The sequence below is a fragment of the Liolophura sinensis genome, chromosome 7 (assembly GCF_032854445.1).
Source record: "Liolophura sinensis isolate JHLJ2023 chromosome 7, CUHK_Ljap_v2, whole genome shotgun sequence".
Classification (NCBI taxonomy): domain Eukaryota; kingdom Metazoa; phylum Mollusca; class Polyplacophora; order Chitonida; family Chitonidae; genus Liolophura; species Liolophura sinensis.
Window position 1 is genome coordinate 17057520 of NC_088301.1, and position 27336 is coordinate 17084855.

General features: G+C 39.4%; 2 protein-coding genes across 2 annotated transcripts; both read right to left on the bottom strand.

The window, feature by feature from the left end:
* Positions 1–10544: 10544 nt before the first annotated feature.
* Positions 10545–14501, bottom strand: LOC135471928 (uncharacterized). The gene is made up of 6 exons (XM_064751369.1): positions 14431–14501; positions 13661–13838; positions 12621–12730; positions 12169–12277; positions 11193–11311; positions 10545–10620 (listed from the first exon to the last, which is right to left on the bottom strand). Exons 2-6 carry the CDS (start codon positions 13662–13664, stop codon positions 10612–10614), a joined length of 351 nt encoding a protein of 116 aa, XP_064607439.1. The 5' UTR covers positions 13665–13838; positions 14431–14501; the 3' UTR covers positions 10545–10611.
* Positions 14502–19686: 5185 nt separating this feature from the next.
* On the bottom strand, positions 19687–24736 carry LOC135469581 (uncharacterized). Its single transcript, XM_064748070.1, has 4 exons — positions 24489–24736; positions 23303–23458; positions 22153–22265; positions 19687–19806 (listed from the first exon to the last, which is right to left on the bottom strand). Exons 1-4 carry the CDS (start codon positions 24689–24691, stop codon positions 19763–19765), a joined length of 516 nt encoding a protein of 171 aa, XP_064604140.1. The 5' UTR covers positions 24692–24736; the 3' UTR covers positions 19687–19762.
* Positions 24737–27336: the final 2600 nt, after the last annotated feature.

Consider the following 27336-nt stretch of genomic DNA (forward strand, 5'->3'; position numbering starts at 1 on the left):
CCAGGCACTGATCATAATTCTTTGCTTTATTTATGGATTTGATTAGTGTTTTACGCCGTACTCAGGATATGTCTTTGCTGACACCAAGTACTACATGCTTACTTGTATTGAAAAGAAAACGAAGTTTGTTTACAGTTTAAAGTCAGAACTACTGAAAGTAAAGTTCAGGTCAAAGAACATTAATTAATTACATACGTGTACAACATTAAATAAGATATATTAAGTAATGTCCCTAAGAATTTGTTCACCTAGGTGTGCAACACGGTACATGCATGCAACATTGTCTTCTTCCACATTTGAGATGAATGGTTAAATTAAGATACCGGGTACTAGAAATGTTTAAAACCATAGGACATTTAAGGTGATAAAGTCGCCAAAGTCACAGCTCAGATGAAGAGCTTTTATCAAAGAACACGATGTGATTAAAAACATATACTACAAAACGGAAGATAAATCCAGAGCAGCGACGAGAGTGTGATATCTGGCAAATGGTGACACTTAACCTGTGAAATACATCCTCTTTTCAGTCTATCACCGTCAGGGTTTTCTTCTAACTGTTCATGTAAATGCTTAATCAGTAACAAATTATACGTCCCCTAGCACCACGGCTTAAGAAGAAGAAGGTAACCCCCCCCCCCCCCAAAAAAAAAACTACAACAACAACAACAAAAACAACAACACCACACAGACACACACACAGAGACAGAATAAAAACACAACAAAACAAATGCAACGTGGTTAATAGTAATTTATTGGGCTTCTCTGGTCTAGAATGACTCAAAACGCTGTGTTGTCTATCATATTTAACATACAATAATATTAAAACAATGAAAAGAGACCAGCCTTTACTGCAAGTCATTTCCAGTCCTGACGCCAAATATCAAAGAGATGGACTACGTTCATTATGTGACATTCATCGCCAGCGCTATATCATCCCTTACAGGCAACACTCAAGTCACCAAACGCAATATCTCTTCGCAACGAAATTTGAAACTTTCTAAAGCGCAGTTGGGATAGGCAATGTCGTGTTTAGTCATGGAGGCGAGTTTTGGTCTGGGCTCCAAACTGTTCTTCTTTGACTGTCTTATAGTGACGATTTATGAATGAAACCATCAATTTCGAAAAAAATTCTTACGCTTTGAATGGATGTCATTGGAACTAATTTTCTTCCCATCAGCGAACAAAGTCCGGTAAAATCGACACCGTCTAGTTCTTTAAATTGCATTCTCAGACATTTGTAATTTTTTAGAAACTAGATTGCTGTATCTCCTGGCAAAAGCCAGCCAACAAACTGACCAATCAAGGCGATTTAATGTTGAACCAATGGTTGTCATAGTGTTGAGTATCAGGAATAGCATACAGATGAAAGCCAGCTGATTATTGATAAAACTTATTTCGCCAAGCCATCCATGTGTTCAGAGGGCCCCCTTGGCCGAGGGGTGGGGCAATGATCCTGGAGTCTCTAACCAATCTCTCGCTGTGAGTTCAAGTTCAGCTCATGCTGACTTTCTCTCCGGCCGTACGTTGGAAGGTTTGCCATCAACGTGCCGATGGCCATGGGTTCCCCCCATTCTATGTAACTGATTAAATCTGGATTATTGCGCCACATTTTCAAACGGTTAATGAGAGAGTCAAAATAGGAAAGCAATAGATTAAATATAAGAAATCCATTCGCTCATCATCATCATGGTATGGTAGCGTCTGTTAAAAAACATATGAAGAGTTTAGGTTGCATCTACTACAAAACGCTGCCTATATGTTGATGTGTTTATTTATTTGATTGATGTTTTACATCGTATTTATGAATATTTTACGTATGCGACGGCGGCCAGTATAACGGTGGGAGGAAACCGGGTAGAGCCCGGTGGAAACTCACGCCCATTGATATGACGTCTTACTTTGAGTTGTTTAGATGCGTTGCTGTGTAAACACATCTCTGGGAGAACTTTCCCTTGTGTTTTGTCCCCTGAAGATACAAGCAGTAAGGAAAGATTGATGACTTCGTCAGTTGTTTGTCAACAGAAATAACCTATGGTTTATACCAAAGGGAGACAGCCCAAACAAAGAAATCGTGAAATATATGTTAAGTTAATGACAATTAAACTAGAAATATTTTTGAACCTTGTAAAATGCATTTGAATTTTTGATTTTTTCGATGGACTTTTTTGAGCATATCAGAAGCAGTGAAGTCACATCAAGTTGACAACAACTTCTAGATTTCATAATTTTAAATGCATACACATACACATATATAAATGTTTTAGCCAGATTGAGCTTCAAGCGAACTATTTCCAGCAAAGACATGGATTTCTTGCGTCACTGATATCCTTTAGGCCACTACAGACCACTGTGGAATCTGGGGATTTAGAATAGTCTTACTCAGTTGGAAAAAATAACTCAAACAACTCGTTAACAATGTTAATAACCTTTCATCTGACATATACTTTACTCCAGTGTTTTCTCCGCCGCCTAAGTAAGGCGATTCCTAACGTGTTCCAATCATCAAGAGAACAAGTTTACATTAAAAGGACCCGGTATGCTAAGGCAGGGATTTGGTCCCAGTGAGAGAAACTGTTTACCTGAAGCAGTGAAACTGACTATAGCTATGAGTGACAGCTACTGACACACTCACTAAGGCTACGTCTTTTTTTCACTATTTTTTACTCTTCTCTTCCTGTTATATGGCAAGCATCTTACTTATAAAGCTCCAAATATGCACTGAGGCGATGTATAGGTGATAAAATCGAAAAATTGTAGCCAGCCCTAGAGCCAGTGAAAGATCTTTTTTTTTACATTAGACAGTGTCGATTTGTGAAAATCACTACACTATAAATGTAACTTTCTGAAAAATTCCTGAACAGACAGTTAAGAACCAATTAATGAAATAAATAAATAACAAATGTAACCTTCAGCCTTATACTACCGCTACGCATAACATGGTAATGTTATTGATAGCTAAAGGACCACGTGCTCTCAACCAGATTCATGTATGCTTTCGCTATAGTTGCCAAATGTTACCTAGTACCATATTTTAATCATTCTAATTGAAGATTACACACATTTAACGCAAGACGGCCTGTATCATTACTCACACAAAACTATGTTTCCAACGAAAAAAATAGATTGCCACGAATATTCCAACCCTTGTCAGTAGTTCGCCCAACTCTGGCTTTTGAACTGTTTCAACCTAAACCCATTTTCGCAATTTTCATTAAATATATGTCGGTAGCATTGTTCGCATCTGTATATAAGGCGACGTCACAAAAAAAAGGAGACAGTATTACGACCCAAAATGTCTGTATTATAAAGAGATGGCTTGTTCGGGATACACGACAGTTTAGCCACACAAAAAAAGTAACCAAAACCAGCAGATTTTATTTTACAACAATTTATTAGGTTTAACAAGAACAGATAACAAGACTTTTACAAATACTAAAGTACTTAAGTTTAACAAGAAAGGATAGCAGTACCTATACAAATACTAAAGTACTTACATGTACAACGGTGTCAAGTCCAAACGGACACATATACTCCACAATGCTTAAAAATTGCACAGAGGCAAAATTCATAAGAGGGAAAATCCACAGTATAACTGAGTGTATGACGAAATATACACAAAATTCCACAGACAGGGTCCGTGTACTAATAAGCACTGTGTACACAAGAGCACAAATTAAATATACAAGTTCTGAGTGAACAAGTGCTCGGTTGAGATAGGATATAACAAAGCCAGAGGCTATAAAGACACCATAATTCAGCACAAAAGGCCTACTAGAGTAACACACAGTGAAAGCATCCAAAACTCTCAATAATTCTCCTTTCTCCTTCTTTTTGAACTGCTTTCATAGGTCTTATATAGACTGATAGAATTTTCTAGAATAAGAAATTCTTGAACACTTGATGTAAACAAACAGGCCCCGAACTGAGCGTATTCTGGAACATTTTAAGGCAGAGGCAGAGGCAGAGGCAGACGGCAGGCCCTGAACTCAGCATATGTATACAGTGGCAAGGTAAATTTAGAAGCTGACAGCAGTTGTTCCCATAACAACAGATATCAATTTTGACCAAGTATTAGTCATTAATGTTGATATCATTTTGCTATCCTTCTTGGTGACCGCTTCGGTGGCCTAATGGTTAAAGCGTTCACCTCGAAGTCGTACCGATAGCTGAGTTGATAGAGCTCGGTCGTTCATTTTCTTGATACGGTTTACTCATTAAGGAAAAGTCTCAAATTTGGTGCCTATTATTGTGCACAAACTGAACCATCTAAAAGATGGTAGAGCCGATGTACAAATTTCGAGGAAGAATGGACGCGTTTTGAATAGTAAGAACACAAATCCCATTTTAGTAATTATGGCATTTCAGGTAGCATAGATGTATAAGTCTCCAAATATGACGAGTTTATTGTTGTGAATTAAATAAGTATACTAGCTGTACTGTTTCCAAATTATATGAGCATTCAATATATCAGTGTGTAGAAATGTGGTGTTAATTGTCAAGAATGAAATGCACTTTTCGTGATTATGCGTAGGGCAAAATATATGAGACAAAATTATCTTTTTGAGGCATGAGAACGTAACGTTTGTATTGCCAAAGTAGATTATCTTTATCTAAGCATACATATAGGGTATCACTGATCATGACTACCGTGTAACGGATTAAAAGGTTTATCACGGGAGAGGAATTTGCCAAAAGTAAACCACGAATCCAACAATACTGAATCTCTAACTTCAGAAACTTCACCACAACAAATAGAACAAAAATGAAAAAAAAAAAAATTGCTCTAATATTTTCAATAGTTTCGGCAAATAAAAATCATGTAACATAATGGTATGAACGTCATTCGAAATTAATGACAACAATGGACATAAAAACACTGTCCTAGGGAGAATACGTGTGCAAGTCATTTTATTCCATTTGTGTTGGCAATTATCCTCAAATGTCTCTTTTGCGGTGGCAAAAAAAAACAGACATTTTTCACCGCACCTGCCCCTTGATATATATATATATATATATATATATATATATATATATATATATATATATATATATATATATATATATATATATATATATATATCGCTCTGCCTTGACCTAAATGAGTTGAGCCAATCTTGAGATAGGACAGACTGAATCAATACACTGGTCTCTACGCTGCATTAGTTTGCGGGACAATGGCGACGTTCAGCGCTCTCCTTTTCGCTGTTCTCTGCATCGTCTCTTTAACAGGCGCACATGTCTTCACAGAGAAGGAACGAGAGGCGTTTAAAAAAATCCACTTTGAATGGTTGCCCCAAGCCCTGAAACTTGCCATAACTGCGAAGGGAAAAACTGGTGAGTCAAGGTATGTGCATTATACGAAATACTGACTGACTTCAAAGTGAAGTACGGGGAGTTTAACTATGCTCGTAATACACGTATGTAAGTTTTGCTATAAATAGTTTAGTATATTTGAGGTGATCTGAAACATTTCATTGTATGACAGAAAGGCATAAAACTTAGACATTCCATGGGAAACAATGGAGTATTAATCACTGCCACTGAAGTAAAACTTATTGAAGCAAGTATGAGAACTGTGTACACTCTGAATTTATTCCTCACTAATCAACGTAGGTCTAGGGGAAGTTTATGCTGCTTTTCAAAGCATTTACATTAACAGTGAGGGTAAAGTTCAAGCTGAGGTAAATTGACAAAAAAGTAGGATTTCAACGGTTAAATGTGAACATTTAAAATGTCCACCATCATACTATCGTCGGTGCTTTGGTTTTACTCTCCATTCAGTAGCCTTTTGTATCGCATATTTGGTATATTCTTCCCGTACGCATGGCCACTCAAGTTTAGGGTTGACTGTTAGTCTGGCATACTTGGGATATTCCTACTACGTGCAACGTTGGGCGTCAGCGTGTCAAGTCTGTGGCGTACGCTTCCAAATATTCTTGCGTCACTCGATTTTGGGCAACTCCATTTCCAAGTTAGGGGTTATCACAGGTGTTCAGGCCACAAAATCATTAACGCAAGCGACAACAAACTCACACTACTCTATAAACAAGATAACATTTACTTTGTCGCGTTTCAGCTTTCAACTGATATATAAAAAAAGCGGATTAAAAATGGACGGAATACGTAAAAACAAACTGATTTGCTGCCAACATGTTTCAGTCCTCTGCTTTGGCGTGTGTGGTAATTTCCATGACTCTCTAAGGCAGTTGTTGACAGCGGAAGAGAGACTGCAACGAAATGGAGGACTACGGTTGTGCAATTTGCCTTGGACTTGCCTTTATTTTCGTGTCAAATAAACTTAAATAAACTTACGTAAAAAGTACGTATAAATAGGATATAGAATAGAAATAATGACTCGTTCTAAAATTTCAACTCTTCCGTATTTACAAGTCTAAAATCAACAACAATGACTGGATAAAGAGCCATTATTTCTTGAATTTGTACGGCAAAATTATTTTAACTTTTTTCAATTTTTTACCATAGTTGGTGCTGTGCAAATGAGCAACCGTTAAGATCAATTCAACACTCTAAGATTGTGTCACATACGACCTAAGGGAACGATAAGTGTCACAAGTGGGTTACAAAAATGTGGATTTGGCGGATGGAAAAAGATGCGGAACCTATGACGTCAGATACCAGTGAGTATGTTAGCTTTGTTATTCATCACACTGAACAAAAATGTACACTACTAGGTAGGTTATCAGCTAGACCTAATGCTGTCTTGTTTTCACCCAATACTGACATTTATTACTTACCCAAAACAGTAAATGGACAGTGTGAGTAAAACAGAAATGGGTAAGATAAACTGGAAGATCAGACATGGACGCTGTATGTACATGACGAAAGTCGTCTCATGCCAGCCTAATGCCCGTCGCTATACGTCCAAACCACAGTACAGATGTACAAAGATGCTATAAGGTAGTTTTGCAGTCCGTTTTCTTCGTGCTCTTATTTTGGTGTTCATCGTGCAGACGTCGTAATACATGTATTTGTCTCAAACGTAATGATTGATGGGTTTACCCCATGGGGCACTCTGGCATTTAGTCGTGGAGTTCCAGATTCTCAAAACCAAGACTAAACCAACTGAACCAAAATGAAATTTTTACCGGCCAATTTTAGTGTAAGTATAGGCGTCAACAAATACGTATAATCCAAGTACGTATCTCAGGTACGCTTGATGTTCTTTTCTACATATATTCCTCGTAAAGATCTAATTTAACCGAAACGGAAAAGTTGCAAACACTTGCACACGTGCTCATGTGGTATATAGCCTCATGTGGCAAATGATAAAGGTACAAAACTACCGCCTTTGTTTCAGGAACATAGTAACATACTCCAAAGCGTATTACGAGGGTCCCAGACAAGAGTAAGTGTGCTGAAAAGGATATAAAATGCTGTCAACACACTGTGCAGATAGCTGGGAACTGCCTTGGGTATGTATCAAGAGAAATGTCTATAGCAAAACATAACGAGTACCACTGCAAAAAAAGAAACAAAAAACAACAACAACAAAAAAAAACAAACAAAAAAAACAACAATCCCACGGTGATGGAAGGGTGTATCTTTATTATTATGCGACCATTAGCCAACTATCACAGTGTCGTTGCTGATGTGGTTTTTATTTTCTATGCTATTGTCCTTTATGTTGCATTGTACTCCTACATAATCAAAGATTCTGCTGGGCCCAGTTTTACAAAACGGCGAACGACATTTTTTTGTGGTACATTTGCTGGGCGATATTTTGTACGTCAGTAACACCAGTACCATTGTCCTAAATGTGCGATTATCGTACATGTATGACATCTTTGTGAAACTAGGCGCTGTTGCCTGGCCTAAACCTCTCCCAGGTGTGGTCCATTTGTACTGTTTTATGGTGGTTCTACTTCTAGACGAGTGACGTATAGTGAACTGCATTTCACATCACTGTACCTCTGAACCTAATTCCGCTTGAGCAATGGTGCTAAGGGGAGTACATTGTATTCCTGCCCAAACAAGGATTCTGTTGGTGCGTGGCCTAAGCATCCATGAGATCTTGTCCGTTTCTGTTGTTTTCACGTGCTTCTGTTTCTAGAGCAGTGACGTATAATAAATTGCAATTAACATCGCTGCATTTTTGAAAAAGAATTCCGCTTAAGCAGTGGGCTAGGAGAGCATGCGTTGCTAATATTAAGCACTTGCACGAGCAGTTTTTAATAAAAAAAAAAACTTTTGTGAAGTAAGTTGACAAGAGGCCGGATTTCAACGTAACACATGTGACCATTTACCAACTATCACAATGCTCTGGTTTTGCTCCCAGTCCTGAATATAAAAGACTACAGGTCTTTTATATTCAGGACTGAATTTGTACTGTCTTTGGTTTTCATTGTTTTGGTGGAATTACAAGTATGCCTTGTCAGTAACTTGGTGTTTGGTTTACCCCGGAAAACACTCTGAATTCATTTATCCCCCCCCCCCCCCCACTTCAAGAAATCCATCCTGGTGTAAATGAAAAGTTGTTGTGTGTGTGTCTGATTAATAATGATTAAAAAAAATGAATAAACTTTTTTCATCAGAACTATCTGTAGCCGAAAAATACCTGGAGACATTAAAAACACTGAAAGACCAACACCGCCTTGACCTGGTTGGATGATTTCCGAAAAGCAGTTGACAAAACTGGAGTGGAGAAAGTACTTCAAGAAATCGTTTTTTCTGTAATATATTTTATGTTGCATAAATCCTGATTTTATTATTGTATTAATTTATTTACTTTCTTATTTATTTAGTGATTGATTTAATTGTGGCTAACGCCATACGGAAACATTTTTCAAATATATACGGAGACAGTAAATTTTATGGTTAGCGGGAACCGGATTGCCCCGGATAAATTTTATCATCCTACTGCAAAACTCGCTTTGGAATTTCTAGTACTTCCATACATCGAATTGTACATGTCAAAATCAATAACATGAAATTTCCGGTCTGTTACTTGTTTAAAATTAAATACATTGCTGTTGTTGTAATTAAGTTTTGAAAGCAAGGCAAACTGTTAACATAAGTATATCAACCAGTGGGACAGATAGTTTCAAAAATGTAAGCTTAATTCATCTCCCTAAAAATTTACTCTGAAAGCCGATTTGATTACACGCAATAAGTTTTTCGGTTTGGGTTTTTATAGCCAAAACATGGGCAGTTCAGATCGATTCAGGCACCAAGTGTCTTTGGATTAACGGGGACAGATGAATTATAATTAAAAAAACATAGTTTGAACAGCTGTCTGGGTCTTCTTGTACGTTAAGTGTGATAACATTGCAGCAGTTTGAGTAATTCTAGACCATTGACGTGTTATATAATTTAAATTAACATCGTTGCGTTTTCTTTACCTAATTCTGTTTAAGGCATGGTGGTAGAGGCATGTAATGAGCTACTATTGATGTATTTACATGAAAAGCTAGAATAAAACCTAACTGAGGAAAGGTGACAAGAGGTCGTACCGGTATATCACGGGTTACGTGTCATCATTTGCCAAATACCAAGTTGTCATCTCTGCTCTATTTTTACTCTCAATGCTCCGGGGATTTGTACGTGTCCTTTTTAAACTGACCATCGCACGACTAGTGTCTTTATAAAACTGACCATCGTACGACTAATGAAATACTCCCTATCACATATAGAATTGACACAAGATATACACTGACTGCTAAGACAAAAGCACGGACTAATACGTGTAGATCTCTTCCCGGTTCTGATATAAAGGTGTGAATTACATGGTGCAGCAGTAGACCTTGTACATATAATTCATCTGAGGCACGACCTACTTGTAGTTTATCGGACATTTATCGTGTTTGCCACTGGATATCTTACTAAGCTCGTAAAAATAAAAATACACCTTGAACTATAATTTATAACAGTTCCAAAACCTGTTGTTAGGCTGTCTTGGAGTGATGCATGGCTCGCTATAGAGTGTTCTGCATGTTCTGGCCTACAACATTGTATTCTCACAGGTACATGATTACAAAATACTGGAAAGAGAGAATTTAACCTTAAGTTTTCGAAAAAGTGGCCATAATTCTATATTTACAGCGCTTTGATTTCTTCAATGTGTACGATTTTCTTACTTTGAACTGTTTTATTTATGCATCATCCAAAAATAACATGGTTTGTTTCTCATACTTTATGTGAGATACCTTATTTATTTGATTTATTTATTGTTGTTTGCGCCCTTTTCAAAAAACATTTCACATATACGACGGTGGGGGGGGGGGGGGGGGCAGCATTGTCGTAAAAGGAAACCTGACAAAGCACAGGAAAAACCACGACATCCGCAGGTTGCTGGAAGCCTTTCCCAAGAAAGAGGAGCCAGCATGAGTTGAACTCACACGAATGCATTGGTGAGAGACTACTGGGTCATTGCGCCGGGTCGACGTGGTAATCCCCTCTTTGTCATCATATGACTGGAAAATTGTTAAGTATGACAGCACTAAACTTTTATACACTGGGTTCTACATTTGACCATACTAATTAAGTGCCGAGTGAGGAAGTTAATATTTGAAAACATAAGACATGAATATTAATCAGTTGTTTATTCATCAGACACATGATGATTGATATCGGCCTGATAAAGCATTCGTTGTGTTAACAGAGCCTGAAAGCAAAAGACAATGACAGTTAGTTTCTAGTACTAATAATTGTTTTGCAATGGAGGAGTAAAGAGTAAAGCACTGCGACAGATAGCCTGCTAGATAAGCGTCCAGACTTAAAACCGCAGTCGAATAAGCAGGAGTTGGATTTGAAACTCACGACATCAATAGTCAAAACGCATGACAGTCGAAGCGGACCAGCGATTTACTCTTCTCAGAAATGTGTGAAAATTGTCATCATGGAAAGTTGTACCAGAAATAACACTACAAGAAAATGTATGACTATGGGCGTTTTTCCCCCAAACATATTTACTTGATTAGTGTTAAAGCTCAATGCTTACAAGTACATCCCTGCGTGAAGGAAACCGTAGAGAAACCCAAGGAAACTGTGGCGAAACCCAAGAAAACTGTAGAGATGCCCAAGCGAACCGTAGCGGAGCATAAGGAAAACGTAGAAAAGCCCAATGAAACCATCGAATATGTTTTTTTTACTGTAGACCTTGGTTAAAAACTGAAAAAGTGTCAAATATAAAACTAATATCTCAGTTCTTGTGGTCATCCGAATTGTAAACAAACCCTGCACGATTTACGACAGTTGTCCGTCATGAACGTGCCGAAGACGTTGGACTTGGCACAATAGCCCTTGTGGACCATCGGTTTGCAATAGGCCGCGCCGTTGTTGTCAACACATGGGGCTGTTAGCGAGAGATTAAAGATAGAATGGTGGTAATTTAGACTGCACAGGTCTCTGCAGTGGTTTGTAACTGTTGAAAGAGGTACACTAAAAGCAGCTTATATCTGGAGAGTAAGGCGAAAAAACTAGATAGATGTCCCTTGCTCTTCGTAAAACCTGCATATCAGATCACTGTATAACCACAACGATGCAATGAAAACAGATCAAATATTCATTTCCCTATGATTTTAGGTCAGATGCCATTTCTAGGTCATACATGTGTACATCATCGGAGAGAAAGTTTCAAGATACCACTATTTACATTGTTTTCAGGGCAATGGAGGCAATATCCAGTCAATGGTGCTCTTCCGTCCTGCTTCAGATTAATAACACATATATCACACGTGGAAAAGTTCGCTGGTACAACCTGCCGAAGATCGCCGGCTTTCTCCTAGCGATCGTACTCTATAAGTGGGACAACTCTTGAATGTGGCACTATACAAACTTGGAATCACGTACATTGTATAGCCGGCTATATCTTATGTACCCAGCGCCAGCTGATTTTCTCAGTAGCAAATGACGCCATTCGTTTACAGTGAATATCTTGCCGTGGGTCTAAAAATAATAATGTATATGTATGTCTGCTTGGGATTTAAGGTCGTACTTATCAACAATGTGGACATATGGCTTAAATATGAACAGTCAATAAAGAGAAGGGTAAAAGTAAAATATGGCGTTTAAAGTAATTATTCCTAATGTATTCCTGTATTCCTAACAACCTCATTGGCATATGAGTATGGGTTTCCATCTGTATTTCAAAATTTGTAATAATATTTCTAATAACTAAATGAAAGACAACAGGAGTGAAGCATTACTTACGTAGCGTGCTAGGAGGTAGTGTTGGAGGAAGATGGAGGTCGTCCACACTCATGACGCCCTTCACGAGCAGAATCTTGAGTAAGTTCTCACAAGCTGTGTTTGTGGCATCCTGAAGCAAGAATGGGACATTGGACTGTAAAATGGGGCATTGGAGGATGTAAGCCGTAATGGGGTAAATACCTACTTGGTCAAGCAATCTGGGTATTTTCACCTCTATCTCAATTTGATTGCGAATTCATGGACATAAGAAACAAAATATCCCGTCTCATTTAAATGATTGGAAATTGATGTCACGAGCGACACGTATCTTTTAACAACATGCAAGGTTGATAAAATCTGTCCAACGAAATGTAATCTACTATTCTCATGGAAAGTTCATAAAGAAAAGAACCAGCCGGCAAAATGTGAACACACGAGATTGTAAGAATTTCCAAAACAGCAGACAGGCTTGCCTGTAGAGTTCTCCCTGTCATTGTGACGTGGTTACCGCTGGCACGGTCGGTGACGGTGACACTGATTGGCGGCATCTTTGTGGATTCGAAAGGCTCTGCCGATGAATACAAACCTGTAACGTTAAGATAGCTTTAGTATTAAAATGTCAATACCAATGCAATGATTTGTTCAAAGGAAGAAAACAACGAACGGCCAAAATCTATATATGTATTGAATAAGTATCTCATCCAAATTTGATTCGTGTAATGTTCCAAATATGAAAGACTTACAGCACAGAGAGCAAACTTGGGGAGTGGCGACAGTGTAATACTGGAAAAATAGTCACACGAAATAGGTGAAAGACAGCCTCTTGTCAGTTTACCTATGCTACGTTAAATCTCAGATACTGAAGATCGATGTCAGCCAAATTGCTTGCATCGAGAAAATCAAAAGCGCAGTCATGTTTTCACTTTTAGACAATCAAGCCCCGGGCTTCTCTTAAAATGCGATAACGCACCAATTTCCGCTGTGTGGTCACGCGCTAATTTTAATTATTTCTGATCCGACATAGATTGTATTTTTCACAACGACTTTAGCTAAATATAATGCATATGGTCGTATACTTGATCATGCCACCTTGACACTGAAGGTCGTCACAGTGTTAAATGCATAGAGGGTATTTCTTAGAGAAAAACGAATAGATACGGGGCATGCAAATTCGACAAGGTTTGGGAATCGATCGAATCGAAGTTGATCAATAATCCGTTCAGCTTTTGCAAGTTTTCAAATGCATTACATCCTAAATACACAGCGACATGTCCTCGCAGTGACTGTGCAGAACAGGTATAAGTTAAAGTCAGTTCCACAAGCGATTTTTAAGTAAACTGAAAAACTTTAAACCACACTATAATATTTAGTTTTTGAGCAAATGGGCTCAAATATTTACGTATTTGTCCAATTTTTCACCCTTTAGGTCTAAATAAGCAATTAAATCACATTTAACATTTTGGCTTAAAGTCAAAACTGGCTTTGTGGAATCAGTCCCTGGTCTAAAAAACTTACATCTACATTATCTGGATCCAGCCAGTTTTCCAAGATCTTGTGCAAAAGAGCCTTGGCAACGTCCTCGATTAACGCCGTTACCACCGGCACGGCAATCTCTCCAAACTGGCGCTCTTCTCTCTCAAGGCAGTTAACCAGGGAGCAGCCGGTAACGGTAAAAAGCAGACAGAGCCAGCCTTTGACGTGAAGAAGAAGAAGTAGGTCAGAGTACAGACTTAAAAATCATTCTGATCTTACCCTCTTCTACCAACACATCTGGGACGCCAAGCCATTTCCCACGGCTTTTATGTCGGACGACATTACCAACCCTTGAGAGACACTATTGTAACACAAACATTTATTGATTTTTTTGATTGATCTTCAAACGTACGGCCGGAGAGGCAGAAAATTTTACTGATCTCCGAAAGCTTCTTCACCACAATATACCACAATACAGATCAAGAGTTTTTCCAAACTCAAGAGTTTTTCTCTCCCATGTACGGTAGAGGGCACTTTTGTCAGTAGATATATGAGTATCTTTGTAAATATATGTGAACATGAACCTGCGAATTGTCCTGGGATTCCCCGGACTCTGTCCGGTTTCCTCCAACCATAATGTTGACCGCCGTCTTAAAAGTGAAATATAATTGAAATGAACACCAAATAAATAAATAAATCAATACATAAATAAGTAAAGAAATACATATCATAACATGTAACTTATACGCTCCTTTGTGTATTAAATCATGAACTATCAATATTGTTATAAAAGTGTTTATGAATATTTACCGCAAAGCTTCATGTTGTTGCCTGTGGGTGGATATGACGATCACTTGACTGTCCACGTCTCCGTGTCTTACAATAAAGTCCTATCCAGCGGTAAGGATAACACACGTAAGTTCATGGACAGCCCAGCTGGCAGTTCTCATCGCCTTATTTTTATCTGAGTAACCCAGATTGTCTAACAACGTAACGTTAAATGACAAGCCGGCCTTTTCAAAGGGATTTTAACTTCAAGTGAATCTTATGATAATGTGTGAATATATTTTGGACTTTACTTCATGATCACGTGCAATACAAGGCTACCCCTTAAAGACAACGGAAACAGTAAAATTAAGAATATACCAGACAAAAACTCTAAAATCTTGTTCAGGAAAATTGTTTGATGAACGTATTTTTAAAAATTTTTCCAACTCATATGATGTGAAGTTAAAACATCATATTCTACGGTGGTCTGTACTGACTTAGAGTGCATCAGTGGCATATTATTTCTGCTTTCAGCTTGTAATAGTTCGTTCCAAGGTCAGTTCCACGACTGCATCTATACCTCTATGTATATGCATTCAGAGCGATGCAATCTAGCAGTCTATATGTATTTGTTCTAAGTGAAAAAAACCGGATATGACGTCACTGATGCCATGTGATGTCAATATTGAAAGCTACAGCTTTAGATTGATGAAACATTTAAACATTTAACATTTCCTTTCGAAGATTTTATGCTTTTTTGAGGTTTTTTTGCAGGGATTGGAAGAGTTCTTCTGGAGGTTTTGGTGGGAATGGAGGGAAGGGGGAGCTATGTAAATATTTACCGACTCCTGTCATGAAGAAACTTTTACACGAGGACGCCAATCCTTACAGTTGCTATTTCAAATTACTGATTTGGATGTATGTTACCGAGGTTACCTGATATTGATCGGTTGGGGAAATCAGAACAGGAAATTCTGATTTCTGACACCGAGCATCCATTTTAATGTTTGAAGATTATAATCTAGATATATTATTCACTGGTATTCAACGGTATTCAAATGGCATTTTTCCAACATCATTGTTGGAAACTGTTGACTGCTTTTCTTCACATGATTACGTTGTGTTGTCGTAGGTTGTATGCTTTTAGTTCTTTGGTGGTTTGTGTTATGTGTGGTTTTGTGAATTGGCCTTGCAATAATCGATTGATTGACAGCTATTGTGCGAATGTCTGTTTAGGCCTCTACACTTCTATATAACCATAAATCCCAAGGCGACAATTCCCTTAAATCTCTAGACAAGCATTACACAGGACACGCGTGTGTCTGCCATCCGTAAACCAGGCCTCCGTCGTAACTCTATTAGTGCAAAATATTGAGGGCAGCATTAAATCTTATTTTGCGTGCAGGTTCTCAGTCTGCCTATTGACTGTAAGTACACGTTGGAAAGCGGTATTTGCCGCCAAAACCCGAGAGCAAGAAAGCCATTATCACCAATGAATGATGGAGCTGTAGTAATAAAGGAAGATATGTATAGCAGACCGACAAGTACGCCGCGGGGCAAAATGAGAAGGTAAGTAACTAAGATCCTATAACTAAGATGAGGGATTTGGTCTTCAAATTATGGTAACTTCCAGTATTACCCCTCACTTGTAATTTCAACAATTATTCCGTCTCCTATTATACGTCGGTCTATATTCCATTGTCCCACTCTATAAAGGCTATAACGCTCACATAATAGTATATTCTGGCCGCCGTCATATAAGTAAAATATTCTTTAGTACGGCGTAAAACAAATAAATAAATACTATATTCATATATTCAGTCTGAATGTTTATGGGTTGGAAGACCAATTTACTAGACTAAATGCAAATGTAGACGGATTTGACTCAGTATACAATGTACAGCGACAATCCCGGGCGTTCTCAACCTTTTACTTCAAAATATTTATTTATTTTATTTATTTCATTGGTATTTTACTCAAGGATATTTAACTTATACGAGTTTGGTTAGCATTACGGTGGGAGCAACCTGTGCAAAGCCGGCTGGAAGCACAAGAACATCCCAGTTTCACCGAAAACTTATTAGACATCTAGAAGGGGTAAATTTTAAACATGTTTGTTAAAAAGTGATAGCGCAAACGGGATCAAGTGCAAAATCTTATTCTTTTAAAGACAGATGTGTTACTGAGTGGAATTTGTTCTAACCGCATGTTGTAAACATGTTCATGCCTATCAGTATTTGCTGTGTACACGTCCCAGCTAATGAACGCACATCGGGCGTTTCTTCCTGTTCTAAAATTCGTTTGAATTTTCCTCTTATCATACCAACTTATCAAACTGACTATATCTATTTGGAACGCCTTGCCCTCGACAGGTAAAAAATATCTGCTTGTCATCCTTATATACCAAAGCGCATTACAAACGCACCAGAGGTAAAAAGTTAGGACGACTGTTTGCAATGCATACCACACAACGCCTTCTCATGAACACTATCAATCTGGATAACAGCTTGTGGTATTCTACGCCACTCACGTCGCAAAACAAGTGCGAGATCTTTAACGTAGACGATTTTGTGTCGACGTGCAATCCGCTGTCCACGGTAGCCTCACAAGTGCTTGATGGGCGATCGATAGAAGATAAGAGGGGGGGGGGGGTCCGTGGCTCAGTTGGTTACCGCGATAGCGCAGCGTAATGACACAGGATTCTCTCACCAATGCGTTCGCCGTGAGTTCAATTCCAGCATATGCTAGCTTCCTCTCTGGCTGTACGTGGGGGGGTCTGCCGGCAACCTGCGGATGGTCGTGGGTATCCCCTCTGCCCGGCTTCCACCCACCATAATGCTGGCCGCCGTCGTATAAGTGAAATATTCTTGAGTATGGCGTAAAACACCAATCAAATAAATAAATAGAAGATAAGACAGGCCAGGGCATAACAGGTACATTATTCTGTACCGGAAATCCATGGAAGCAAGTACTGTATGTGCTCTGGCATTGTCCTGTGACTGGCACACCGCACACACTGAGCGGTGTTCTGTGATGAAAAGTGATTGCCTCAAACCATCACACTTCCGCCACCCTATCGATCAGTCTGTGCAGCACAATCATCAAAATAACATTCACCACCGAAACACCAGACAGGTATACACCCACTGGCGTTCGTGAAGTGAAATTCGTCAGAGCAGAGAACGCCATGTCAGCGTCGAATTAACCACTGTCTCTTCAGTCTTGTGCTAGTACAGTCGTGACATCCAAACGTTGTTGCTATAGCCCTCAAATTCAATTAAGGCAATGGCGCGTTCCCAGTTCCTTGGGTGTCTATCGCGGCACTACCCCATTCCTGCACCCAAAAGCAATGAATTTGTGTGCTTTTGTGGTGTAAAAAGATGTTTCCAGTACTTTACCCTATTGCGTTTTTGGTGACGACTCTCACAAAGGCTATGAAACCTGACAACATCTTCGGATCTTCCTTAACTTCTAACTACAGATATCCGCGTTGTTATTCTCAAATTATCATGATATTTTCATGGATTCATGTTGGTGCGTTTTAAAAGCGGGTCAGAATGTATTAAATACTGTGGTGGTCTATAACATGATCTTGTAAATTGTTTTTGAACGTCTTGAAATCAAAGCATTGCTGTAACCTTTCTCTAAATAGTTCATTGTCAGTTAACAACTACGTTTAAAATTTATCGTTCACCATTCGATAAGAGGCCAACCAGTCTACGATTCGGACTTCTTCTAAATCAAAAGGCTTGCAGAGCACCGGACCAGCAGTCTATGTGACACTGAATAAAAGTTTGTCTAAACACACGGGCCGGAAGATTAGCGGTGAAACACTCATGATTTACACAGTAAAACACACGGAATTATTTGTAAGGACATTTGGTACAAAGCCGCTGTGAAATGTTGCACTAAACACATGGTTACAAAGTTTATAGTGTAGAGTTTAGTCCTTGAAAAATAACGGTGACTGTGAAAAGGAGTGTATAAATAGGCACATTTTCTAGTTTAAACTTATGTGAGAAAGCTCCCTCATTAAGCAACCTATTGTAAACCAGTGTTAGAGAAAATGGTTCCTTGAGAGCATACTGTATTCCCAGAGTAAGCTACACTACTTTCTGATGTGTTATGGTAGACATGCAGTGTACATGTACATTCTGGCATTTTGTTTTTCACAAATTCCAAAACATCTTTTTACTTTGTCTTTCTATATGAGAAAAAAATCTGCGTGCATTGGGTCTTATATTCTTTACATTTAACAGCTTTCCTGAGGTCAAAAAAATGAACCCTGGGAAAACACCCGACCACACGCAAGTTGTTGACGGACTTTCCAACATACGCGCATGAGCTGGACTTGAACTCACTGCAAACGCAGATACAGTGGAATGCCAAGGGAAGCCAGACTCGAGCGAATAACCTAATTGGCTATGGTCTGGTGTTCCTCCAGCTTCACTAGGTCTAGTGTTATTTCTCACTTCGCTGTAGGGAATCTGTTGATTGCATTCAGTACTACATGTAGTAGTTCCACCCAGTTATAGGTTGGTCATAACTGGGTCATCCAATGAAATCTCTCGGCACATGTCTTCTCGTCATACACAGATTGTACATACATCGACATAGCATTGTATCATGTGACTTGCTAAATTGCCTGGCACACTTAAAACACACAGTCTGATTAGTCAGAGTGCTTTCTTCGCTCTGTTACTTCAGTTGTCGCAAGGTGATACTCTTACGCTGACTTCAAGATATCCAGCAAAGAGATGACCTCTGTCGTGAATTGTAGTGACTCTGTCGTGAAAGGCGTGAATTGTGGCCTTCCGATAGAAAACATTGATTTTCTCGGTGGAAAAAAGTACTCAGCAATATCTGTAAAACCATTTGTCTTTGCTTCTGGAATAACGAATACCATAACGAAATCATGAAGAGATCTTACACTTAAGTCAAAATTTCACACCCTTACAAAATTTTTATTTATGTAACTAAGTCAAAATATTGCTTGGCATCGTAAGTTCTGTGTAAGTTATTGCACAACAAATTTCAGCTAAGCGCTCTGGAAGAAACATACAAAATTTAATTTTTGAAGTTTTGGCTTAAGTCTAAGATTGCTTCGTGATCCCGGGACCAAAAGTATTAGAGACCAATAGGTAGAAGATACAAATTTAACTTGTAACTTTTAACTTCAGACTAGAATATGTAACTAATTGTCCTTTGAAGTTTCAAGTTAGAAGTTACAGCTTGTAATTTTCTATTAAAGGTCTCTAATGTCGAAAGAAAACTAATACCATAAATAACATAAATATGTGAAGTTATCTGAAGCTTTATCTTAAAGGAAAGCAGAACTTTCATTACATCTGAATGGATTTTTCATCCCACGAAGTCACCCCACCAGTTTACCAGTCACCGAGCTTAGGTTGTGGATATCTGCAAATAAAAGATGGGTTAGTGGCAAATTGAGATAAAATTTAGGGAGACATTTAGGGAGAAATAATTTATCATCACGGACAGAAATATGTTACAGATAATGTATAAATACATATTGTCCTGTTTAAATATACATGTAAATTTCCCACACGTGGCGCTCAGATACTCAACAAATATATAGGTGTGTTCGATTGTGGTCGATCAGTTATTGTCAAGAGTGGTTGCAGATGGTGAACAACATGAATGTAATTTTTTAAAGATATATATATCGGTTGGGCATAAAAAATGGGCCGTACTTTGACACTCAATATCTCCGACAACCTCTTCAGTCAGCTTCTAAAAATTTACACTCAAAAGCCATTATGTCGTAGGTATGCAGATCAAATTTCAATTTCAATTTCATCCATTAAGAGTTCATGAGACCAAAATCAAAACAGAGTCAAAAACGCATGTTCCGGACATTTCAAAACGATGTTCTATCTTGTTTTACTTGAAAAGGTGATCAGTCTTTTCGGTAGACGGCTCGCAAACCGTTCTTCCCTGAACTGATCGAGTCCCGAATCTCCGTAAGAGTAATTTTTCCCCAGCAGTCCTTGATGCATGCTTTTCGTTCAACCTCAGTGAATTTTTCCGTGCGACCCTCATAAACCTTCTCGCTCAGAGAATTTCACACAGAGTAGGCCATGTGATGGCAGTCAGGGCTCTGCGGTGGCCACTCTTCCTTAGTTATGAAGGAGTCACTTCCTCAAGATGCTGCTGTGTTGCACGGCTAGCATGGGATGGCGCGCTGTCTTGCTGGAGGACATTTTTCGGTATCACCGGCGAAAATCATGGAGAAGGCCACGATCGAGAAGTTTCATGTAATTTCGGAATTCACCTTAGACTTTTCGGTATCAATAAAATGTATGTGGGTTTTCCCGCACCAACAAACTTCGCCAGAAATCATCAACTTCTATGTAAACCATCTTGATTCATGGTACAGCCTCTTGACATAAATATCCCGCTTTCTTTTGTCATAAATGCAATCGTTCCATCTATTACGCGCAATCTCAAATGGAAAGTTTTTTTTCCTCCACTACGCCAATTTTCTTCACCTTCTCCGTCAAAAGGTTATCATCAAGGTTTCTACAGTGCGTTTTTCTTTCCTGTCGAACCGTTTGATCCCCTCTTGAAGTCCATATTCGCCTGACCGATTTTAATCCCAGTTCTTTTGTCACATTTTTCACAGAAGTCCGAGATACTCCAAGGTTCCAAACAATCTGTCTCTGCGATTTGTGAGTGCCGGGATTGTCTTCCTGGGAGCAAAGTGCTTCTTCCACATCCTGAAGATTTTCTTCCGGTTCTTGGTCGTCCACTGCCTGACTTCCTTTCTAGAGAACCTGTCCTTTCTAACTTTCTGATCACAATGTTAACGGAACTTTTGTTCCAATTTTCATCGAGAATTCTTTGACATTTTTTGCCCCTCTCCAACCCTTTTTAGTGAAACATGTTGCGATCAGTTCCTTGTCCACCGCAGAGAAAACCATCTTGATTCAGAAAAATTTGTGCCTATCTGGCAGAAGGGTTTCTTTGACACTAGAGCCAGACAGTTTTTCCGAACGACACTTGACTGACGCGTGTCACACAGGTGCAGCGCGCGCTGTACTCATGACACCTTACAGGTGATACAATGTGGGTCACCGGAACGTGCGTTTTCCAGGCTATGTTTTCATTTTGAACCCGTGGACAGACTACTCGAGCTATGACCTTGAAAACTGGTCAGTATATTAACAAAGTCATGTTATCTGAATAACTAAAGTTTAAAAGGGTTTGAACAAAGGATAATGAAGCAATGCCGCATCAAATTGCGGCCCATTTTTCATGCCCACCAGATATATAAATCCTTGTTACTAACTGGAGGTCATTTTTGTTTTCATGGTACATGAAAATGGAAACATTTGTTGGCTCAAAACAATCCTTTCTCAAGTCAAACACTTCGTTGTTTTCTTCTTGAACATATGACGTAGTTCTATTAGCCAATTAAACGCCATTTTATCTCAGACGTGTGGCAGAGATGTTCTAAAAATTAATCTGTTAATTTTAACGAATAGTTTATTGTCTGAGGGATGCTGGAAATTATTTTGTTATCGTGGCAGAGTATTCTGTTATTGCGGCAGATTATATTCTGTTAAACATAGCACGCATATTCTATAAATTCAACACAAAGACTGTACTACACTAACATGATACTGTGATGAACAGGACACAGTATCTTTTTATAATTACAGAATATCTTCTGGCATCACTAATACAACAGCCCTTTTGTCGCTCATCGTTACTTTGAACATAATCGTGGTTTATACTTACTGACACATCTGCCGCTGACATTGATGAACAGATGGCAGCACACCACATCCTTCTCCGGGCAAGGAGCCTCCACAGACTGCTTGTAATATTCCCTCGCGTAAGTGACAACCTCCCTTAGGTGGAGAGGATACTATAGGTAAGGTTTTATACATTAGATATTGGAAATTCAGTAATTCTACTTAATTGTTCCGTTGTGTTAAGATTGTTCCAGCCGTGTCCTAAATATGAACCCGCGGTCGAAGCTGTTGTTTCAGTGCAATAATTATTGTTATACACAAACGTTGTCTTCTTGCACAAAAACCGTAATTGTGGTTTATAGAATCGCAAGCATGATATAGAGTCCTAATTACACTGAACGTAATCGCAGTTATGCTGAACGGTGTACGTGTTTGTGGTGTACTGAATCTATGTTTATCGCCTACAGGAATACATCAAACTACAAGCGTGGCAACTTCCTACACAAAACGATGCATGCTATTAGATTGCCCTCAGACAAATCAAATTGCTGAGGAAAGTTGGAAATTATGGAGGTGAATCGAAATTAGCTGTTCGCTAATTTATGCCGTGGGTGCATAAATATGTTGTATGGTACTCATTTATTTGATTGTTGTTTAACACCATACTCAAGAATATTTCACTTTCAAGACGGCGACAACCAGTATGGTGGGGGGACTCCGGGGCTGTCACCGGTTACATTTGACCATTTGTCAATTATCACACAGACGTCTATGTTCTGGTTTCATCACATATATTGTAGTCCTGCATAAACCGGTATTCTATTGGTGGATTAAGCATCAGGGAGGCCTGTTCACTTTGCATTGCTACAATGTGTTTGTATATTAAATGCGTACATTTGCTACCCTGTAAGCATTTACATAAAAGTTAAAGTAAAACTTAAACATGTGGATTGACAAGATCCTATTTCACATGTAAATGTTACCACTTTCCAACTATCACACTGTTATCGCTGCCCAGGGTTAACTGTGTATGTTTTGGTATTAATATACTCATTCTGGTTTCCAACGATTACCAAGTAGTCAAAGAAGATATCGTTTGGTTTTTACCGATAACGGTTTTCGTAACGTGCTCATCGTCATTTTCGTTGCGTATGATTGCCAAGTAGTAAAAGAAGATATAGTTTGGTATTTACCGATAACGGTTTTCGTAACGTGCGCATCGTCGCCAGCCCCAAAGTCCGCAGTGAGACGAACCGGCCCGATAGTTACTCCGATGTGTTGTCACTCGTTTGGAGGATCTGGACTTGGTTACAACGCTCGTCGGCACATTTCGGCAACACGTGTTCGCCCTGTATCAGAAACATTCAAATCTTGATTATGAAATAATTCGATGTACAGAAAAAGCAAATCATTTAGTGGTCGATTCCGATATACCGTTAACTTTGATGGGAAAACATACACGAGGAAATCCAGGGTATGTATGTGTGTAGGCTTAGGTAACAGTTGTAACAGTTTTTCAGTCATATGACAACGAATGAATGAATGAATGCTTGGGGTTTTAGGTCGTACTTAGCAATGTTTCAGTTCCATAACGTCGAGGGGTCATTTAGTATGTGTACACGTGTCTTCTTGTGGCAGAGTGAGTTTATGCCGCCAAAGTGCTACCGCCACTGAAATATCATGCCGAAGACAGCAGACGTGACACCCCCACCTAGTCACATTACACTGACACAGGGCCAGCCATGCAGTCATGTTTCCTTGCTCTAACCTCTCAGTGCTGAGCGCCAAACGAGGCAGCACAAAGCACCATTCTAAAAGTCTTTGGTTCCAGGACTGTAAAGTGTCATGAGAGGCTACACAAGGAAAACGATGAAACTTTAGATAAATGGCCCTACTTTCATTCAGCAGGTATTGAGAATAAGCAGCCAATACAGGTAGTTACTTATTTCCTTCGTGTTTAACGCCGTCATCACTTTTTCTCCGAAATGAAGGCGGTCATGATTATGGTGCAGGAAACCAGAGTTCCCTTGCCTCACCGACCTTCGCCAGATATCTATCAAAAATCCTAACTAAATGCCGCAGTCAGAACGAGCGAGAGCTTGATCCTAATTACCTGCGATCTCATTGGTCAAGGTTCTGATATATTCTGGCAGTCAGATCGGTTTTAAGGATATGAGTCTGCTAGATCACGTGCTGCATATATAAAGCTCTGACGTCACGCAACGGAGCCGAAATTAAGACCAAAATTAGTAACAAACCAAGCGGGAGTGCTCATTTTCATATGCAGAAATATAAACAGGGCAGTACAAGCCAGGTCCGACAATACGGATTTTAGGCTATTGTGAAAATGGTACAGTGTATTTACAGAGAATAGCTCACCCTTTAGCGACGGTGGTGACCATACGTTTAACGGGCTCGGGCAGATCATCTTCTTTAGCAAGCGCCAAGACTTTGCGATCTTCGTCTGATAACTGGCCGTTTGTTCTCAACCTTTGTAGAACTCTCAACACAGACGAAGTGTCGGCAATACTATAGCCGACGACGCCGAGTAGAAAAGCAAGGAAAATGAGCCTTAGTTTCATATTGTTCTCAAAGTCTTGCAAGAGTTCCAATTGGCCAGTGGCTTACGAAATTGGCTAGCTGGTTAGGTGACCTATTTTGCAATAGATAATCTAGACTTATACACCTGTGACATGGTCACGTTTTCTCGGCCCGCCGTTATAGGACTCACAGTTGTGCAAAGCTGGAACCTCTGCACTAAATACAGAATATTCTGCTGAGGCAAAGATTGGAGAGGTATGGACCACTCAAAAGCAGCGCTACAGTAAAGTTTCAGGAGGCTTGTCTCAAACTTCGACGCATAAATATTCCAAATAACCGATTCTTAACACTAGTACAATACATGTATCCATGTAATTTATAGATCATTGCGCGAGCTTCAGTTTTGAGGACCACGTGCGGCAGGCAATACTAAATACATACAAATGACTGATGGGGTGCAGTGAAATAAGCAAAGTCAGATCACGGCGTCACAGCGGATGGTATTTTATATCTACACTGTAACTGTTAAGAGCTTTTTAACGTCAGCATCTTAAATGGTTAACTTGTTGATAGATTTTTTTTGTACACATTGTATACTTTACATATAAATACATGCCAGCATAACTCCTACTCTCAGCAAATGGTAGAGCGTCCGCTTCGGGACCGGTAGATCCAGGATCAATCCTTGATCGAGTCACACCTAAGACTTTAAAAGAGGAAGTTGTAACTTCCTCGCTTGGCGTTCGGCATGAAGGGGATAGTGCAACGACTGGTTGACCCATATCAGTATAATGGCTTGGGCGGGGCGGCTTACTTGCCTTCGGTAAGTCGTCTCAGTGATGCAGCACTAAATAAAAGAGCGGTGGAAATCCGTCCTGCAACAAGGAGGCACATTACACGTGCATGCACCCTAATGATTCCTTCGTCGTCATATGACTGAAAAATTGTTGAGTACGACGTTAAACCCCAAGCACTCACTCACTCACTCAGCAAATGGACCCCTATGCAAACGTATGCATGCTATTACCATATCTGCACAGGATTATCGTTATTCGGCTGTTGTTCAGCAACACTAGTGTCACACTACAAACCCTACAGTTCATGCATGTATGTGTGAATAGATTCATTCTCCAGGTTCATGCATTTGTATATAATTATATTTAGAGAATTCATAGCATGGCGGTCACCAGTGCATGTTTTCGGAGTTTTTCTGGACTACATCCAAAATAATTGGCGATCAGACAAGGTCAACGCCTTTTAATTTTAGACGGCACGGTTAGTGTTTAGCGGTTAACGGATAAGTTGTTGTATCAGAGACTACATTTACAAAATGAGACAAAGCCCCAGAGGCAGTCTCCGCCCAAGGTTCACGTTTACAAAATTTTTTTCGTAAAAGACTCGGTCTATTTTATAGTGCCAATAGGTGATGTCATTTGCGAGAAAGATTAAGAAAAAAAAAGTGCGCCCAATGGAGGGCCGCTGTTATATTAAGTAGAGTGTATAGTGCGGTGAGTGTAAATTGTACACTTGTTGGTCTACATTTAAAGGTTAAAAAAATTCACACCATATCTACCCAGATTAAGGTACTGAAGAAAGGGAGACCAGATTTGTTTTGAGCGGAAATTGATTTTCTAACGCCATACTGAAAAATTTTTAACTTTTCTGATGGTGGTCGGCCTTAAGGGCGTAGGAAACTTGGAATGTCTGGCTCAAACCACGGATTTTTGGTTAAGTAGTGACGACCTTTCCAGCATGTGACCAGTCATAGACCGGTAGACCTGAAATACCTGTTAGATTGCCCGAGGGTTACCATCGTGCTACATAGTACACAAGTCCGCGTAATGCAATACCACAGTGCATCATAGCAGTAAGAAACGTGTAAGGTATGTATGCTTGCGATTTTACATTGTATTTAATTTTTCAACCATCTGACGACGAGGTATCATTAGGTATGTACTACTTGCAAAAACTAGGTCTTGTGGCATGTCAAGTCCTTGACTAAGTTCTGCCGATACTGAAGTATCATGCCGACTACACCAGACCAGACACCCCGACCAGACACCCCGACCAGACATGATGCGGACGCCGGGTCAACTAGCCCGGTTTCCTTGCTTGAATCTCTGCGCTAAGAGTGGCAGATGCAATTACCATTTTTGAAAGTTTGGTTTGACTCAGCTGGGTTTGACCATGGGTCTTCTCACTTTGAATGAATGAATGGTTATGGGTTAACGCCACACCGGCAATTTTCAGCCAGATCTTTGCTATCCCACTTTGACGCGGACGCTCCAACACTTAGGCCACCGAAGAGGTGGAATGAATGATAATGGCGTGACGCCACATCGGCGGTATATCAGCCTTATCGTGGCGACGAAAGACGTTGAAACGGTTAATGTATTTAGTAATCTCCTTTCAAAAACAACATCGCCGGTGACTTCCATTAATCTTTCATTCAAATCGCCACAATCTCAGTTTTGCATTCAACAGGTTATCCACTCAGCAGTGGGTCGAGGGCGGATGAAGGATATACGCGGCAGAGGTCCGACCATCATAGCCTAGACCACGGTTTAGAGGTCTCGTGAAAATATTGAGGATTTCGATATAAGTCGACCATGTACTTACGCCACAATCTACATCCAGTAGAACATATAGTATACATTAGGGAGAAATATTATATCTGTATCGATGC

Coding starts and splice junctions, on each gene's coding strand:
- LOC135469581 (XM_064748070.1), bottom strand. CDS start 24,691: ATGAAACTAAGGCTCATTTTCCTTGCTTTTCTACTCGGCGTCGTCGGC. Junction 22,266..23,302: donor CGTTACGAAAACCGTTATCG/GTAAATACCAAA, acceptor TCTCCACCTAAG/GGAGGTTGTCACTTACGCGA. Junction 19,807..22,152: donor TGTCAGCGGCAGATGTGTCA/GTAAGTATAAAC, acceptor TTTTATTTGCAG/ATATCCACAACCTAAGCTCG.
- LOC135471928 (XM_064751369.1), bottom strand. Junction 12,278..12,620: donor TGACAGGGAGAACTCTACAG/GCAAGCCTGTCT, acceptor TTCTTGCTTCAG/GATGCCACAAACACAGCTTG. Junction 11,312..12,168: donor ACTACCTCCTAGCACGCTAC/GTAAGTAATGCT, acceptor TCTCGCTAACAG/CCCCATGTGTTGACAACAAC.